The 19,265-nt window shown below is 47.2% G+C and overlaps 1 protein-coding gene across 1 annotated transcript; it reads left to right on the forward strand.

Annotated features, from left to right (window-relative positions):
- The first annotated feature begins 7,757 nt into the window (after nucleotides 1–7,757).
- mex3b (mex-3 RNA binding family member B) lies at nucleotides 7,758–12,590 on the forward strand. The gene is made up of 2 exons (XM_084926143.1): nucleotides 7,758–8,357; nucleotides 9,874–12,590. The coding sequence occupies exons 1-2, from the start codon at nucleotides 8,135–8,137 to the stop codon at nucleotides 11,280–11,282; spliced, it is 1,632 nt and encodes a 543-aa protein (XP_084782269.1). The 5' UTR covers nucleotides 7,758–8,134; the 3' UTR covers nucleotides 11,283–12,590.
- The last annotated feature ends 6,675 nt before the right edge of the window (nucleotides 12,591–19,265 follow it).

Here is a 19,265-nt window from a genome sequence, read left to right on the forward strand (position 1 = left end):
AGGGGGAGGTGGGATGATGAAGGAGGAGGCTGAGGATGAGGAGGAGAAGGAGGGGGAGCGCTGTGTTGTGCTGCATTGTGCGCTGGCGGCTCCAGCTGCCCTGCCGCTGTGCTGCTTGGCTCACCCAGCGTCTGGCAGGCGGCCAATCACAGCGCAGGAAAGCAGTGCCACTTCAGTTCAGTGTGTCAGAACGAACAGGGGAGGGAGGAGATACAGAGATGTAAGGAAGACGAGGGGAGGGAGGCGTGGGGGGAAGCAGATCGGGGAGAGAGGGATGAGAGGAGGAGAAGATGGAAATGGGAGGAGGCAGGAGGAGAAAAGGAGGGAGAGGCAGACGGCGCTGCATCCGCACCTCCGGATCGAGCAGCAGCAGCCTGCACCATTTCCTCAGAGCTGCGCGTGGAGGCAAAGCATTCCTGCAGCTGCATCAGCGTGCAGGGAAAAAACCAAAGAGAATACCTGCATGCTGATGAGTCACAGTCACCTCTCCACCTGTCAGCAACAAGAGGGAAAACCAATCTCGCATTTCCTCTTTTCACTCCCTTTGTCACCTGTCATTTCCCCGAGTGACGCTCACAAATGACGCCGACTTAAAACTTCTTCGTCCCGGCGGCGACGTCCGAGCCAGCCCTCGCCTCGCAGGCCTCGGCGCCTTCACGGGGTTCCTGCGTGTTTTGGTTTGTGTCGGGATTAAAGGTGATGACTAACACCACGTGATGAGAGCAGAGACGCCGTGTGCACAGGAAGAGACAGGAAGGAGACTTTCTACTGTAAAAATGTGTCTGTCCCACTTTCCTTTGTCTAACCTTGACTGTGGATCAGGTTACAGACTGTGGCACACACACAGACACACACAGCCTCTGCAACCTGCCACAGACGCACAACTCACCTCTCAGAGCATCACAAAAGGAGAAAACATGTCTGCAGTGCTAATTGAGAAGCACGTCGTTTGTGTGCGTGCGTGCACGAGCGCTACGTGCCGGCCCCTCTCTACACCACATGAACACGCTGCACCCTTCCACCTCCATCTGTGTCTGCTTTCTGCTGTTCCTCCTCTCTGTCTGTTACACAGCACGCCGTTTGCCACCCACCTTTGGTTTAATGAAGGTTTCTGCTTTTCTATTTTCCCCCCACGTAGCTTCAGGTGATGCAGTTTGTTTGTAACACGGCAGAAGCTTCCTGCTTGTATGTTAATGTCCGACGGCGAGACTATAAATGACACGAAACACCACAGAATCTATTCTTTATAATCTATTGCAATTAGTGTTAGAGGTGAAGATCAAAACACAGATTTAGTCCCGTCATGGCAGGACTGACATTTATTGGATTTTGACTTCTAACGATCACGAAAACAAAAAAAAGCAGCAAACCTTTCTCCTGTGTGGCGTTGCTCTCGTCGTTCCTTAAAGCTCGATCACAGTTCAGCTCCAGCCATCGTGGTCGAAGTCAAATTTATTTATCAAACACGTTTAAAACAACAACTGTTGACCAAAGAGCTAAAGAGCTGTACACTAAAAAGAGTCAAAACACAGGAAGACGTGACAACATTTAAGAACAGAAGCAGAAAATGTTGAGTTAGAAATAAGACAAATAAAAGCAGCAAAGACTGATTCTGATTCAAAAGCCAAAGAGAATAAAAGACGGATTTTCCTGATGTGAAGCCGCGGTCACAGCAAAGGCTCGATCTCTGTGCTCTAATCTGGACCTCGGGACAGTCAGCAGCATCTGATCCGCAGACCTCAGTGATCTTGCAGGAGTGTCCCCGTTCAAAAAGGTATGAGGATGCTAACCTGTGCAACGGCTTAAAAGCGAATAATAAAATCTTAAAATCAATTCAAAAACTAACTGGCAGCCAGTGTAAGGATGCTAGTATGGAGGTAACCGTGCTGCAGTCGGCTAACCGATGACACTCTGACTCCTGAATAAAGACCAAAGTCGAGGCGAGATGAAACGGATCTCTCAAAGCCTCTCAAACAGAGGAACGGCTTCACTTTTGCAAGCAGCCGGAGATGAAATAAAATAAAATATCAATTTCTAACAAGGTCACAGGGACCAAACCCAAACCTCCGTTTTCTGTTCATTTATATTAAGAAAGTTTAAAGCCATCCATGCTTTAACATCCTCCAAACAATCAAGTAAACCCTTCAGAGGACTCGCAGTCTGCATAACAATGAAATGAGATGTCATGTTTTAACAAGACTCCAAAAGCTTCTACAGGTGAACCCACGGGAGGGTTAATCCAGCTGTCGCTGAGTCGCTGCTCCTCCAGCCCAGCCTGACATCCTGCAGCGGCTGCGCAAACCCCCCATCGGGGTTTAACTTTGTACCTCCCAACCCATGAGTTGTGTAACGCTCCACCTGCATGGCTTTTTAAATTTATTGGTCAGACTCTTTGGCTTCAGAAGAAATTCCACGTTCCAAGAAAAAGGGCTGAAATGCTTTTAATTGTATGATTTCAGCAGCCGTGTAAGGTCGGCTTTGGCACCGATGCCTCGAATCTCAGGACCGGATGCCAAGAAATAATGGTGCTAAATAACAGACGCATAAAGAGGCTGGAGGGGCGGCAGCTGTGTGAGAAGACCTCGGTTCACGTCCTGTTTGGGGTGTCTTTGTGGTTAAGGGTAGCTGGTAGGTCTGTGAAAAGCTTGGGCTTGGTTAAAATGCAGCCATCACCACATTAACGTCAGGCCTCCTCTCTGTGTTTGATTACAGGAGTGGTTTCAGGTGTGCAATCATCCAACGGCCTACAGCGGCTCACTCACCGCTTCAGCCACACTTCAGTGAAACGCTTGTTGATGAGCTCTTTGCTCTTCTTGCTTACCGAAGGTGTTTCTGTCACCTTTATTAATATTATTCCACTCGTCTCCTGTCGGCTCTGTATTATCTCTGGCTCCTGTTATTATATTTCACTTCTCTGGTGTTTTATATTTTTTAAATATTGATTCTTGGATTGTTTTTTAGGTCGTGTTTATTTTACAGATGAGATCCTCGCTGGGCGTTCTGTTTCACTTCCCACCTTTGTGTTCACCTTTCCTTGTATCCCTCCTCCTCTGTGCTAAAGTCTGTAATCACACAGGGTGTGTCAGACCTTCTTCTTCTGTTGTCTCTGTACTAAAGCCTGTGTTTACCCGTCCTCCTCTGTCGGTACTGCTGAGAATGTAAACGTGTGACTGTGAAGGTGAGGAGAAAGTAAAAATGGGCGTGTCTTTATATGGCAACAAAGTAGAGACTTCAACACTGAGCTGTAATGAGACAAGTGCAAATAAAATCAGTCCATTATTATGAATTGATTGATTTGCAGGTTAAATATCTCCTGTTTTGTTTATAAACTTGATAATTTAGTTTTGAAAGCCTGACGTTTCCCCGTCTCTTCCTCACAACGACAAATACAGTTTATTAATTAAAATAAGCTGCACAGCTGCTCGGTGTCTGAGCTTTAATGATGCTGATGACATGCAGCAGGTTTGAGCGTGTCGGGTTTAAACGGCAGCGCGATGGACACGCAGAGCAGCAGCATCGCAGATTCAGCCACAGCGTCTCCCGTCAAAGCTCACAAACAGCTGCCGCATACAGTCACACATCAGCCTTTCAAACGAGTAGCGAGCACGCAACATGTCACCACGACCAGAACACCAACGTGTGGATCAGACGATTGTGCAGCATGCTCCAAGTAATCCTTCAACTCTTGTTGTGGTATTTGGGAGTTTGAACGCTCAGGTGAATACCTGAGTCACTGATATCATCAGCAGGTGACTTCCTCCACCCATAGACAGGCTCAGCCAATTGTCATCCACCCCAAACAGATTAGGACTAAGATTACAAAGGCGTAGCTTTCAGGAGGCTCCACAGTGTAGTGGTTTACACATTCACCTGACAATGAGCGATCCCCGGTTTGACCCCGTCGGGAAGGGCATCCGAAGTAAACAGATGGAAGTTTGGTGCTGGAAGTTTCTTCTTCTTCAGATTTAATCTGAAGACTTGCCCAAACACAGGCCCCGCTGATTTCTACCAGACAGACAGAAGCATTTACTCTGATACATAAAGATGTCTGTGTGGCTCAAATATCTGCTCGTCACAAGTGTGTAGACCTCTGATGGTGGTTCAAGCATGGAGGTTTTAGGCGTGGTTAGCATTGTGTGAGAGTGGATTTGAAGGTGCCACTGGTGAAGAAGACTTTACTTTCAGGGCCGTGGAGTGGCCTTTGAACACTGTAGCTGGAACAGCCACACTGGGTCTGTTATTAGCACAGCGCTGTGATCTGCATTACCTCGCTAACGTCCTGTACGTGCACACGTGAGGTCACGTACAGAGAGCGAGGAGCGGCGCGCCGACAGGCTGCTCCGTATCCTGTGACCTACTGCTTACTGTGACCCAGCGTCTGTGTCTGCAGCCCTGCAGCCGCGGTGCAGTGACTGGCAGAGCGATCGCTAAGCCCTGTCTGTCTCCGTCGCTCTCCGGGTTAAAGTGGGCTAAGCTTTTCTTCCTCTCATTAAAAGGCATACGGGTAATCGCCCCTAAGCAGCAGCTGGCTAACGCCTAATACCCAACAACAAAGATCAGCCGTGATGCTGCGATCGCTGTCCGTCTGGGTTTAAGAAAGAGCAGCGGGGCAAACTGAGGGCCGCGCGGTGGCACTTTATTTCCTCGGACCTGCAAAGCTTAGGGAGAATTTTACAGAAGAATGAACACGAGCAGAGAGGGAAATGTAGATAAACGCAGCTGCAAGAAGTGCTGCTCTGGGTCATTTCTCTACAACGAACAGAGTGGAGGCTTCAGAGCGGAGCAGAGCGGGGAGGGTTTCATGTTTCTGGAATGCTCTCCACATATCAGGGTTAGGTGCAGCCAGCAGCAATGCAGGCCTTTTATTCAAATACAACAGCTCAGCTTAGCCACAAACAGATAAATATTTGATTCTGCACTCGGTGGATGAGTTAGCGACGCAGATCCAGAAAGGAAGGGATGATGTAAGAGACATTTGATAAATCCCGCACGGCGCACGTGTGCTCGACTCGAAATCGGAAACGTGCAGATGCACAGATGTACTCGAGGATTTAAGAAAGTATGAAACGCATTTATTGAATGCAGAAAAGAAGAAAATCGGGACGAGATGAATGGTGAGGGGGAAGCTGAGGTGTCAAATATCAACAAGAGGATCCCATCGCATCTCCTCCTCCGGCTCCTCCTCATTAGCATTGGCATTGTGCTCCTGGAGTGAGGTGACAAAGCAAAATGCTTCTGGTCTCAACGGTTTTTGAATCGGCTTGAAATCCCCTTTGTGTTGGTCAAAGGCCCCCTGACCGAACAGCCCCCACCCACCGGTCCACCGCCTCCACCATCCTCCAGCCTCTCCCACCTCATCGCCCGGCTGTGCTCTTAACCTTTCAGCTTCATGATGCCGCGCTCCACTGAAGAAAGAGGCAGGGGTCAAAAAGCTCTCCGTGTGTCCGTCTCAGCACTGCACTGATCTCATGTTACCAAATACAGTTTCTATACTGGAGTTTATTCAAAAAGTAGAAAAAGGACACAAATATTTAAACTTCAGAGAATACAGTTGAGTATGAGCGTACACCAGCATAACACCGCGCTGTAAAATGCTGCTGAGACACAGGCGAGTTCAGTCTCTGATGAACCTGATGTATGACAGGCTGCTCATAGGCTCAGGCTACAGTATCTGTTTGGGGACACGTGCTGACACGATGCAGCACAGATGATGTGACAGGACTGAGCGACTAATACAGCCTCCCGACCCTCACAGACACATCTGCTATGCTGAAATATGGTTGTGACCAAACTCCTCGAAAATGTATAAAAGTACGTGATGGCTGCATAACTCTATTTCCTACTTGGTGACGCAGTCTTATGTGTGTTTTCTTGTACATTAGACACACAGTGAAGTGCTGCTGAGGTTTTTCTCATTTTAAAATAATGACGCCGTCCTCGCCTTCACTCCGACTCGTCACCCACACGTAAATTATTAGAATCCCAAAGTAAAAATATGAGCACGATTGACAAAGTTTGAACTGTGCTGAGCACATCAGAGCTGTTATCACTGTCATTGATTAGTGATCAGGTAAGACGTGCATATCTAATCAGGTTACTCCCTCCAAACTGTTTCCATTGTTACTCTCTTGGGTTAAACATTAATGAGAAACTCAGAGAGCCTCGCTCCAGTTTATTCACATTTTTGTGTTTTCTGTTACAAAGATGAAGCGCTGAAGAGCACGCCCAGACCCTCAGCGCTCATACTGAACCTGCACGCACCGACTCTGTCCAAGCTGCAACAATAGAAACTCAAATAGATGCTAATGCTGTGAACAGTGTCGGCGTCGTGATGTGCAGAACAAACAGTTATTTTTAACCGTCACTAGTAAAATCAGGCAGAAACTGGTGAGTTCCAAAGACTCCTGTTATAATCAGGTCACCTGTGGCTCAGACGCTACGATTACCTAACACACCAGTGAACTTCCACAGGGGGCGCTCTCGAGCGCACGCAGCTCTCAGAACTATCATTATGTTTTTGATAGAGAACAATCATTCTACTTTCACATTTCTTAATTTCAGGTTTTTAATGTAGTAAAATACCTTTCTGTGAGTATTATGGACCACAAACCTTTCTTTTTACAGTATCCTCCATTTTTATTTGAGGCATCAGAGGCAAAATCAGCTTCACTGCGAGGATGATTTTATTTCACTTCAGTTAAGTATTGACGATGGATTTGCAATAACTAAAATAAATGTGGATTTTTTGTCAAGAAACAGATGGAAATAATTATTTTAGCTCTTTAGCTCTATTCACTCCAAAACAATGAGGATTAGCAGTGCCCCCTCCCCCCTGCTGTGTCCAGGCAGAACTGCAGCCAGTTTCTGTACAATGTGGATAAACAGTAAGTGGAACGGGTCAGAACCACAGAGAAAACATGACGATGTTTCCTGTGCACTCCTGGAAACTGCATTTCAACCACATAAACAAACAGATAACACACACACACACACACACACACACACACACACACATATGTTGGGTATTCATATCCTGTGGGGACATCTAATTGACATAATGCTTTCCCTAGCCCCTTACCCTAACTGTAACCTTGAAAAATGAATACCTAACACTAACCCTTAGTTACCTAAGGCTTACTTACCTAAACCTAAACCTAACCATAACTAACTGTAACCCTGACACTAAAACAACATTTTGAGTCTCAAAAATGCCTTCAAACTTGTGGGGACCAGGATTTTGGTCCCCACAAAAATATGAACACACACACTGTCACACACACACACACACACACACACTGTCACACACACACACACACACAGTACTCAGGCACTGTATACATACGCTGCACACATATGTATGCGAGGTGAGAGAGTTATGTTGGCTCTGTTAACGCTGAGGTAAATGATGACATCATAGGTGGCTGTGTTTGTCCATCTTTCATTTACAGTTTATTATCATTGCGTGGTCAAATTAAAGAGAAAAAACAAGAATGCTGACTGGAGTGGAAGAGCGGCCGAGATCCTCGGGGAAAGAACACATGTGATGCGTGATGAACGCGTGAACAGCTCCACTTCCTGCCAGCCGGCCTGAACAGCGCGAACCGGGAAAGAGACAAAGAGCAAGACTGGGAACAAAGAGGTGGGCGTGCCTGTACGAGCGGGCCCGCCCAGTCATCACGGGCAGCCAATCGGATCCCGGATATGCAAATGAGCCGCGGCACCGCATCGCCCCTGCCCAGGCGGTGACGTCACCCGCACATCTCTCTGTCTGGCTCTGCAAAGACTCAGACAGAAGCAACAGAGGAGCTGAGGGGAAGCCAGCACGGATTATTACCGCTGTGGAATAAACACGCGTTTTCCTGCAGCAGCACGGCTCGGCTCGAACCGGGACGTCCAGCTTCGGCCTGGAAACCAAAGGGGGTGGATGGTTTTACTGTGGCTCCTTTGCGCTGCTTTCCCTCCCCTCCTCAGCCGCACTGGTTTCTTTGCACTGACCAGTTGTCTTTGAGAACCGGCTCCGGTGCCTCTCCCCTCTCCTCCTCCTCTTCTTCCTCCTCTCTTCCCCTCTCCTTTCTTCGCCCTCCTTCCTGTATTATTTTCTGCCTTCCACCCGCAACCCTGCGAAGCCGCAAACATGCCCAGCTCGCTGTTCGCCGACAGCAGCGTCCAGGGAGACGCGCTGGACGACCAGAGAGCGCTGCAGATCGCCCTGGACCAGCTCTCCCTGCTCGGCTTGGACAACGACGAGAACCCGCTGTACGACAACGGCCAGGAGCCCCGGAAGAAGAGCGTCAACATGACGGAGTGCGTCCCGGTGCCCAGCTCCGAGCATGTGGCTGAGATCGTGGGCAGACAAGGTGTGTGTTTGTGTGTGTGAGACGGTTGGTGTTTGTCTTGCAGCACAGCTGAGCGCGGCCATGCACCCAAACAGCACCGTGTCCCGTGTGGGAGGACTGAATGCCAGCACACTCACACAGCGCATGTGTCACTTTTCTTGCTTTCAGGCTACATTTGCAGCTCTGCTGGTGAATTCGGCTTCCCTGTTCCCCTCCGGGCTTCAGTTTCTGTCTCGCCAGTTAGTCATACATTGTTCCTTCTCTATAAATACACGGCGGTGGGCGGCAGCGCGCACAGATTCAAGAAGTTGACATTTGGAATAAGTGCTTATTGAGATTAATAACAGCCCGTGCTGCTGCTGCCGAACTGAAGAGAAGCAGGAAGCAGCTCAGAAAAGACACCAAAGTCGTGCTGTTTGTCGTGCGTGCTCTGCAGGCAGGCACGCGTTTGTTAAAGTATTTGACAAAATGAACGGAGTTTGGTTTCGAAGAATTAAAATGAAATCTGAGCCGTTTTGGGTGAAGCCTGGCGGTGACCGCTGACAGGACAGAGGTTATTATAATCATCATGTGGTGTTTGTAGGTCACTGTGTGTGTGTGTGCGCGCGCGCGTGTGTTTTCCTCACACATTCTTTGCTTAATGGCTGTGATGGTGATCGGATCGAATTAGGACAGCGGTCACGATGTTACCTTGCCTCGCAGGCTGCAGACGCCCATAGCTGCACAGATCTCTCAGTGTTTCCAGCTGTAGGGCTGCAGGGCGGGACTGGTGCTTGGTTACATATGCGGAATCTTTTCCCCTCCCTGTGCTGCTGCTGCTGCTCCCACAAAAACAAAAGGAACTGTAAGGACACTTTACAGCAGCCACAGTGGGACATTTGTGCAGTAGGCTTGTTTACATCCAACACCATCACCCAGCCCCCTGCGTCGGGTTAAGTCAGGCTAGAAGCACGGAGAGGAAAAATGGTGGACTAGCCGTGACCTGGGGGTGTTATTTTAATGCGGGGAGACTATCCTTATTTAACCTGCACCAGTTTGACGCTAACTCGGGATTTAAACTGGTTTACGGTTTAGTTGGACTCGCCTTCCTCTGCTGGTTATATCACCCTGTCCCACTCAGCTGGCTTCGCTTGGCTAATTATGTCATTCTTCCCTGGTTGTTTCCTCAGCTGGTCTTTTTGATGATAAAGATGTGTGCCTGTGCTTCAGGGCGTTGGAATGTGAGTTAAAGCTCAGCTTCCAGGATATGAAGTCTTTACGTAGCTTTGCCCCTTTTTCCCCAGCGTGTCTCGCAGCAGCCGTCCTCGTGTTTTGCTGAAGGAGACTTGCTCGCTGTTCTTTCTGTCCTGCTGTATGTTCGTGGCGGTGGCATGTGGTTTGGATTTGTTCTTCTCTAAAAGGGTTCCTCACCTGCTTTTTGAGGCTGCTCGCACTTTTTGAGAGACAACAAGAAGCACGCAACATCTGTTCTGAGAACATGTGCCACATTTCAAGGTTCTACGTCCTCACTTTTCTTCTTTTGCTTCCTTTGCCTCAGGTTGCAAGATCAAAGCCCTGCGAGCAAAGACCAACACCTACATCAAGACTCCGGTGCGAGGCGAGGAGCCCGTTTTCGTGGTGACAGGCAGGAGGGAGGATGTGGCCATGGCCAGGAGGGAGATCATCTCGGCTGCAGAGCACTTCTCCATGATCCGAGCCTCCCGGAACAAAAACACCAGCCTGAACGGGAGCGGCACCCCGGTCCCCGGACCGCCTAACCTGCCTGGACAGACCACCATCCAGGTCCGGGTGCCTTACCGCGTGGTCGGGCTGGTTGTGGGGCCCAAGGGCGCCACCATCAAGCGGATCCAGCAGCAGACCCACACCTACATCGTGACCCCGAGCCGGGACAAGGAGCCGGTGTTTGAGGTGACGGGGATGCCGGAGAATGTGGACCGAGCACGCGAAGAAATCGAAGCCCACATCGCCATGAGGACCGGAGGCCTGATCGAGCTCCAGGACGAAAACGACTTCCACGCCAACGGCACCGATGTGGGCTTTGACCTGCACGGACACGCCACCCTGTGGTCCAAGCCCAGCGCGGGGATGACCCCCACCTCTGTGCGCAAACCCTTCTCCAACTACCGCAACGACTCCTCCTCCTCCTTGGGCAGCGCCTCCACGGACTCCTACTTCGGCAACAACAGCTCGCGCATGGCCGACTACAGCCCCCCCAGCCCCGCGCTCAGCTACACGGCCACCACCAACAACAACGGCAACAACAATAACAACAACATCAACGTCAACACCAACGGCAACGGGTTTGTTTACGGAAGCGACGTCATCTCCCCCGACTGCACTGATCTGACTTTTGACTCCTCGCCAGGGTTTGACCCAACACCAGCCCCGCCAGGCCTCCTGTGGTCCCCGTACGACAGTCGCATGACCCCCTCCTCCACCGGAGGCAGCTCCCCCACCTCCACTTCAGCCATGTTCCCCACCAACAGCTCGGCTAATGCCAACGGGATCACGGGGAGTCAGAGGAGGGTTAACGGCTGCACCCCGCAGCCTCGCCTGTCGCCTCCTCTCCACAGCCACAACGGCGGGCCCGCCGAGCACCCGTTAGCCCGCAGGGTGCGCAGCGACCCGGGCGGAGGTCCACTCAGTTTCCCCGGCTACTCCGGCTCCATCGCGTCCTTGCCGGGTCCCCACCTCCCCGGGGTCCCGTGCGACTCCTCGGCCTCGTCGTCGTCCTCCTCTTCCTCCTCATCCACCTCCTCGGGTACCAGCCGAAAAGGCAGTCGCGATTGTTCGGTGTGCTTCGAGAGCGAGGTCATCGCGGCGCTGGTTCCCTGCGGGCACAACCTGTTCTGCATGGAATGTGCCAATCGGATCTGCGAGAGGAGCGACCCCAAATGCCCCGTCTGCCACACCGGCGTCACTCAGGCTATACGTATATTTTCATAAGAAGTGAAACCCTTGGACTGTCTCGGCGGCGAGACCGACTACAATAGCAACAACAGACTCTTCATACCGCTTTAACGATCAGCCAATCGTCAGTCTGGAAAGTGTACATAGATATACATATGTATGTAAGAGAGGCTGCAGTATCCAGAAGAAGGGACAGACAGCCTTTGTGGGCTAGTTGTGAATAACGTACTGTAGCTTGGGGAAATATTTTCAACATCTAAGTGCATGTTTTAAATATTACAGTATAGTAATCAATAGTTCTAGTTAATTGTACACTATATTTATGAAGCAAAGAGAGACATTGGGGTCAGGACGGAGGTACGGGGGTCCGCCTGTAGACCGTTTCGGCGGGACGAGCCTTCCAGGTTTGCCGATCAAGTGTAGTGAGGGGGGGGGCGGCGGCTGGGAAACGTGGAGGGCGTCCGGCCTAACAGATACTGCAGCTCGAGGTCAGAAACCACGCGAGGGAGGGAGAGCAACAACATATCCTACATATATATGTATAGAATCAATTTCCACAAGTTGAAAGTTTTAAATGACATTACTACAGATTGAAGTATTTTATTCTTTTTTGACTTGAAAGATTATATTTCTTATTGCAAAGATGTTTACAGATATTTTAATTTAAGTTCAGTGAACTTTTTTGTAGCTGGGTTGAAATATTGTTCATTTTTTTAGTACGGCCTTACGGCATTTGATCACTGTATTATTTTAATATCACACGACTGTGGGAGCAAATCCGAGTCCACAAAAATGTGTATTTGACAGTATTCTGTTGGGATGGAGTTTTTATAGGTTCAGCAAAAAAAAGTCTTTTAAATCTGCTTCACCCAGCATATTTTTTATTCCGTAATATAAAGCATATTTTATTCTATATTATTATGAAACATTGAAATGTACAAAACTTAGTAAGTTGAACACAAAGAAACAGTTTATGCTTTCTAAAATTTGTATGAATTAGATTCCAGTGGGAATTACAGGCTTCTGTTGCACCACTATAGTTTTAGTATTTCTATTTTAATACATTTGTTTACCACTTGTTTATGTATATGTAGGTGAAGTTACTTGAGCGTAAATGTACTTTATTGAGCAAAGTTTAAGAACAAAGTATATTTTATTTTATGATAAAGGGCCTTTAACCTCATGGTCAAATACTAATATTATATTTGCTGAGACAAGATTTGAAAATGTATCAAGAGTTTTATTTTTCTGACATTTAAAGTTATACATGATAAAAAAAGTAATGGTGCTACTTCATGTTTTTTTAAGTATTTCTATATAAGTCCAATAAAAATGGTACATCGATGTTGGTGTCTGCTTCTCGTCCATCCTTCACGTGTCGATGTGGATCGGAGTCGTAATAGTTTTCCGAGCGGCCGACCCCTCTCTGCTCCCTGATAGAAGCTCGGAGGTGGCGGGATTATCGCCGCAGCCTAATTATCGAGGATATGCTTTGACGGTGGGACTCGGCCTGCCTTATCGCTAATTAGAAGAGCTGTGCGACCTATTCTTATGCAGATCTGCTGGTGTGCAGACCGTAATCTGGCTCCTGTGGGCTTTGGTGGACTGATGAAGCGGGACATACTGAGAGATCTGAAAAAGCGTGGTCGCGTTTTAGAAAACCAGTTGGTGAAAAAGCCGTCAGCTCATTGGGTCGTTTGGGACCCATTTACTGTACTGTAGAGCGCTCTGGTTTAAAATGTGCTGACCTGCTAACTTAACCTGGAAAAAAAGGGCAGAACATTTCAGAAAAGTTTGTACAGACGAGTTTTATTTGATATCATTTTGCTACATCGGGTATTTTTGTAGAGTTTAAGTCTTAAAAATGAACGCTGTGATTCATTCAGGTTTTTACACTGATGATGCAGACGCCTCTCAAACTCGTATTAAATATGATACACTTGGTTAACTGACAGCTAATCGCCTACAATGTGAGTCATTGAAGAGAAGAACACCTACAAAGTCTTCTTACTTCAGATCCTCAACAGTTTCTGTGTTTTCTGCTTCTCCGTCATTTTAAAGTGAACATCCTTGAAGTTCAAACAAACTTTCACGTCACAGACAAGAAACAGCTGATTGTCCCCTAAAATCATTTTACAGAATCGCTGATCGATCAGCTGATTGAGAGACAACAGTCACTTTCAGCAGGTGTTTGGTCAGATTCAGATATGTGCTGATTCGTGGCTTAATTCATTTAAACGTTTTGTTAAACTGGGAAAAAGGTCGGGGAAATTAAACTAACGAAGGCCCCGGGTTCTGTGTGCATCTCTGGTCATTTGCTTTGGTTCCTCACTGGTTTATAATAATAATAATAATAATTTTAAAAGATGTCCAAGAATCAAAAACTCTCACAGCCAGATACAAAAGAAGGAAAAACACGGAATCATCGTACCTGGGAAGACGAGGCCGGGGGATGTCAAAGTAAATCATTGATCAGCTGCTGGGATAATCATTTCTCCCATTAAATCTGGTTCTAATTACACATTAACCAACCGCCAGCCGACCTGGGGGGAGGGCGGAAATAAAGGCTGGTTTCTCAACCTTTGGGTCCTGGGACAGCGCCAGGAGGAAGAAGTACTAACAGCAAGCTCCAGATCAGTTCCAGAAAACGGTTCAAACCCCGCCCCCTCGGTCCAAAGAGCTCCACGCGTGCTGATGTCACGTCCTTGTGCGACAGCGGTTCAGACGGACGTCTCTCACTCGGATGGGAAAGGATTTTTCACGTTATTGTAGGTCATGTGTCTGTATTTAATACAGCAGGATCTGACAGACACACCATGTGCTCAGACTTCTTTCATCAGGTGTCCGTTTTATCAATATAACAAATATTTTAATGCCATTTGCATTTAAATAGCTGTAAATTCTTTCTGGTTCTCAGCTTGGAAGAATAAAAGACGAGGTCCAGAGTTCGAGGATATCGGTTTGAGTATCTGAGAGTGGTCTCAGCTTTTCATGAGTTTCTTTCTCTTCTCACAAGTGAAATTTTTTTATTCATCTCTAACTGATAGACGACATTATCAGAGAAAATTCTTTTACACAAACGTAGCCAGAAGTCTGAGGAGGTCCAGTGAACAGTCTCTGATGTCGGCACAAATTTCATTCTGGAACAAATTTTCAACCAAATCTAGTTGTTGAGAAAAGACGGTCAGTAATGAAATGTTTGCTGCGACTTTTAAGTAATCCAGCATTTTTTCCCTTCTCAGTTCACTCTGTGTCAGCCATCTGCTCATAACTCAGTAACTCATCTGAAGTCATGTAGCATCACGTGCATCATCTTCATTTAACACACAGTGAAGCAATCCCAGAATGAGGTCACTCCGATCATGGCACACTCCAAACACGAATGTTTGAGTCCCTGATTTAGTCGTGCGGCTGCTGCGGCTGCTGCTGCGGCTGCTGTGGCTGCTGCTGCGGCTGCTGCTGCTGCGGCTGCGGCTGCTGCTGCTGCTGCGGCTGCTGTGGCTGCTGCTGCGGTGGCTGCTGCGGCTGCGTTGTGTTGAGATGTTGCTTGGTGTGGATTCTCATGTTTGTGAGGTTGGCGTTAATCTGTAGGTCGTGATGGAGCACCGTAACCTAAAATCTGGTGTTGCATAAGAAACCGACCATTTATCACACAGGTACTTTTGGCTGCTCGCTTATTTTCCAAGGGTTCACCACAGTGGATGGATCTGCATGACTGATTTGGCACAGATTAACACCAGATGCTCTTCCTGACACGGCGTTCCCATTTATCCAGGCCAAGAACTGGCACTGGAGTCACACCAGCTCGTGACCTCCAAAGGCCGGATCTGTGTGTCCTCCTGGAAACAAACTGGGGATGTTTCACGTGTAAGGCGGATGTGTTACCCACATGACAAAAAGTCTGTTATTCTCTGCGGTCAGTTGTGTTCGTCCCATTGCTACAGGTGTATAAAATCCAGCACCTGGCCACAAACACCTGTGAAAGAACGGGTCGTTCTGCAGGAGGCGCTGCCTGGAGAGCTTTTATTTAATCTTTATCTTATCTTTTTTACATAATTTAATAATAATAAAGTATGCGGATTCTGATTCCTATTCCCGTGTGACTCTGTTAGCCTCCTAGGACCTGGCGTCCACATATGTGGGCATCACATTCTGGGTTGTTCAGACCAAAATACTAAATTGTGCTCTACAAGGGCCTGATATCCACTTACGAGGACGTTATTGCTACTGTTCTATCCACATTTGGAGCGAATGTCCTCATGTGTGGATCTCATTTTTCTCACAAACAACAATCAGGTAAAACATTTTTAAAAAAATCAGGTAATTCTTTGTTTTTACAGTCATCAGGTCCCAATCAGCCCAAATAGCAAAGAGACATTAAAAATGCTGCTTTTGATGTTTGTTGCTGTCACTGTAACAGTGTTATATGTAACACGTGTAAGTGTGGCTGAAAAAATAGTAAACTCTGCCAAATGATGCATGTTGAAAAACAATGACGTGTTACAGTGAGGCCTCCTTTACCGTTTTAAGCCCGTCGGAGCATGCGCGCTCCGTTTAGCATAACTATTTTTAAATCCCGGTAGAATTGGCACCACTAAGCTAGCCAATCATTTTCTTGCACATGAAAATGGAGGAGACGTACTTACATAACACGCTCAGCTTGTCCCAGGTCGCCGTTTCCTTCCACGACTGGCTTTGCTGTCACCGAACAGTCCAGAAACACATCCGATCAGCTGTTCTTAGCACTTCCTACTTGGAATAAACATCAGCGTGAACTATCGCATGTCTGCCGTTACCTGCGAAAACAGGAAGTGACGTCATTTCGTGGGAAACGTAGTTTTTTTCCCTACAAGGCCTTTCAAAGGTTTACTGGTTTTTGTGCGTCATGTGTGACTTTATGCCTTTCTGTACAGTTTCTGCTCTGTTGTTGGAAATGGTTTATTTTGATGCTGTTTTTTTGCAAATTGTGCGCAAAAATATTTATTTTCATTTTTTCCGCAGCTTATAAAAATGAGTGCATCTCAAAAATGAAACTATGAAAACACTCAGAATAAACTTTCTGTGGTTGGAAACTATTTTGTGCAACTTTTTTTGCATCTGCAGTTTTGATGGATGCAGTTTAAACCTCTGAAACTAGAAATATGTGTAAAAAAATAGATTTTGAATTTTTTTGTAGTTTATTGCACTTTTTTGCAATTTGTGTAGTTACTATGGGCTTAATGCATAGATATTATTAAAACTTGGTATATAACGGTTGTATCAATGTATAGCCTCTTGAAATGCTCCCCAGAATGGCACTGCAGCAGGTAAAAATATAAAGATAAGCCCTGGCGGCTTTAAAGGCTTAGCGTCCATATTGGCTGAGATGGGAGTGAGAGGCACAACACTGACCGACGGACCTGACCTAAACCTCAGCTGATATCTTTCTTCTTCTTAAGTCGAGCCTCAGGTCAAAGTAGGTCTGCTTTATAAATGCAGTCGCACCAAGAAATCACCGACACACAGCAACTGTTCGGCTGCTATTTTGTTCCATGATGAGAGGAAGTGGACTTTGCAGCTATCGCAGGGAAACGTTGTGAAACTGTTTCTGAGAATCCAGCAGAGTCTCGGGCTTCCTGCTGCCTCAGAGCTTCTAAGTAATGTCATTGTGGTCGGGAAGTTTTTGTGCAGGAGTGTAAGTTTCTACTGCGGAGGCATAAAGCCAAGCGCTCTCGGCGAGCATCCACATTGGTTGATCCTTTAATAACACACTGAACATGAAAGCAGAGCGTGACACATGAATTCCAGTGTTTCGGTCAGAACCTGATGTGCACGCCCTGATTTAATTTTAACTGCAACCTGCTGGAAGTGCGAGGAGCCGACGGGATCGTCTCCTCTGCGCCGTATAGCTGCTGCTCTCTCCCCTCCCCCCACCTCCTTTCCCTGTTCCGAGGTGCATCCCCGAGTCATGCGGTCCTGCTGGAAACACTGACGCTTAAACACACGCTTCACTGCAAGATAGTAAATGTGGACAGAGCCGGCTCTAATGATAAGTTTAAAATGGAAACATCCAACAGGGGCCCGCAGAAACTGGCCCCATAAACCATATTATTAGGAAGCAATTTCACGGCTGCGGAAAAGAGCTGACAAGTGTTTTTAGTCAAATGTGCAACACATGGAGTTCACAAAGTGCTTCTGTGGTTGCAGATTCACTAAAAGAAGGTCCATGCGTCTGCAGGCCAGGAGAGAAAAAAAGAAATGTGAAATCAGTTTTCCTTTCATCAGTATTTTTATTTGAAAGCACTTTTTTACTCCAGCACATTGAAACACGTCAGATGTTTGGATTGATAAAAGTATGCTCTGCTCATTTCCAGCTCCACACTTTTATCCTCATGCTCCTCTTAGGGCAGCTTTGCATGATTTACAGCTCAAAACAATCCTTCTTTATCTCATGCTGAGCCTTGGTACGACTCCTCAGTCCACCCTCTGCCTGAAATAAGCAGCTGTAGCTCCTCCCCCTTTATGTCCACTTTCAATTTAAGACAGCTTTCTTCTGATTGGACCAGTCGGACAGTAGCAGCAAAATCAAGGAAATCAAGTCTTCTTTAGACGTGAGCTAAACGACTTGAAATCAGACACTTTGATGACTCAGCTGTAAAGGCTTAGCAGTCAAAAACAGCTGTCCGCCCACCACAAGCCTACGCTGACAGGTCACACGTCACCATCGCTCTGGGTTCTGATCCCTCATTTCCAAAATAAACACCGTCTTTAATTCAGACCATAAACGCATCAGGAAAGGTCAGAGGTCAGGTGAGCACTGAGAGTCTGATGACCACCTGCTGGCCAGTGTGGAGAATGCAGTTTGAAGGAACTTTAGAGAGCAATAGGTAATTATTTTATATACTCGCTGCCCATAAATGAAAGAAAATATGAAGATTTTCTCTTTTTAATGCCGTCTTGCATATTTGAACAAACACATAAATGCTTTTAATGAACAGTCATAAACTGTGTTTTACTGTGAACAGCCGAGTGTTTTCCACACTGCGCGTAAACCCGTCCAATCATCCGTGTTATTCTCACCTATCTCTGAGAGCTCAGCCATCCTTTGCTGGTATCAGTGATCTCGTTCATTCGGTCACCACCTGAAGCTCGTGAGCGTGAACGGGCCTTAAATAATTTAACTGTAGGCTGTACCGGCGTGAAGCTGACATACGGCACCGTTCACAACGTCTGAGCTCCATTTTGGCTCAGGTTTAGCGCACACGTGTTCCGTGAGTTGCAGACACAAGCTTTGACCTCTGCGCTCTCCTCCAAATATGGCTGCAAAAACCCAACACGGAGGTGGTCGAAACAATGCCAGGGTGCCTACGTCCAGCTTTTATCTACCATCTGAATAAAACTTAATCACCTGACTTTTCTCTATCGTGTGGTTTCTGCACCTCGTGAAGCTTGTGTGCAAAAAGTCTGTTATACTGGTTTGATCTGGCTCGGGAGGATCGCTGGGTCAGAGACCTTTACTGCAGAAACATCCCAGAACACAGTGCCATCTTTTTGTGGCGTGCCACAGGTGAGAGACTTCGATGAGATGTTTAATTGGAGCAAATGGTTTAATTTGTACTTTGAACTTTCTTTGGTTCCCGTGACACCGTATCACCGCCCTGCCCTAAAAACGATCATTTCACGAGCATCCAGGAGGCTTACACAGGCCGGCGTGGAGAGGTGTTTGGAGTGAAGCAAATCTTTGCATTATTTATGCGCAGAGATGTGGAGCCTCTGTTTATTCACCTAAAACCTCTAATTTCCTGTAAATAACCAGCAACGCTTTCTGCTCTCTCTAGTCTTTGAATATTTATCACTCAGAGTCATTAAGTTTGAAGATAATCGTGAATATTTGGCTGAAGGTTCTCGCTTTGCCTCAGTTAGCCTTGCCCCGGGTGGAGTTTCCACTTGGCATTTAGAGAATGCACTTCAAACTTCAGCAGCTCTCAGGTGTTTTTCTCAGCAGACTTTAAGGCTCGTGTGGAGTGTAGAGGTGTAATC

This window comes from Perissodus microlepis, chromosome 1 (assembly GCF_051167445.1).
Source record: "Perissodus microlepis isolate ML-2025 ecotype Zambia chromosome 1, ASM5116744v1, whole genome shotgun sequence".
Taxonomy (NCBI): Eukaryota; Metazoa; Chordata; class Actinopteri; order Cichliformes; family Cichlidae; genus Perissodus; species Perissodus microlepis.

Coding starts and splice junctions, on each gene's coding strand:
- mex3b (XM_084926143.1), top strand. CDS start 8,135: ATGCCCAGCTCGCTGTTCGCCGACAGCAGCGTCCAGGGAGACGCGCTG. Junction 8,358..9,873: donor TGAGATCGTGGGCAGACAAG/GTGTGTGTTTGT, acceptor CCTTTGCCTCAG/GTTGCAAGATCAAAGCCCTG.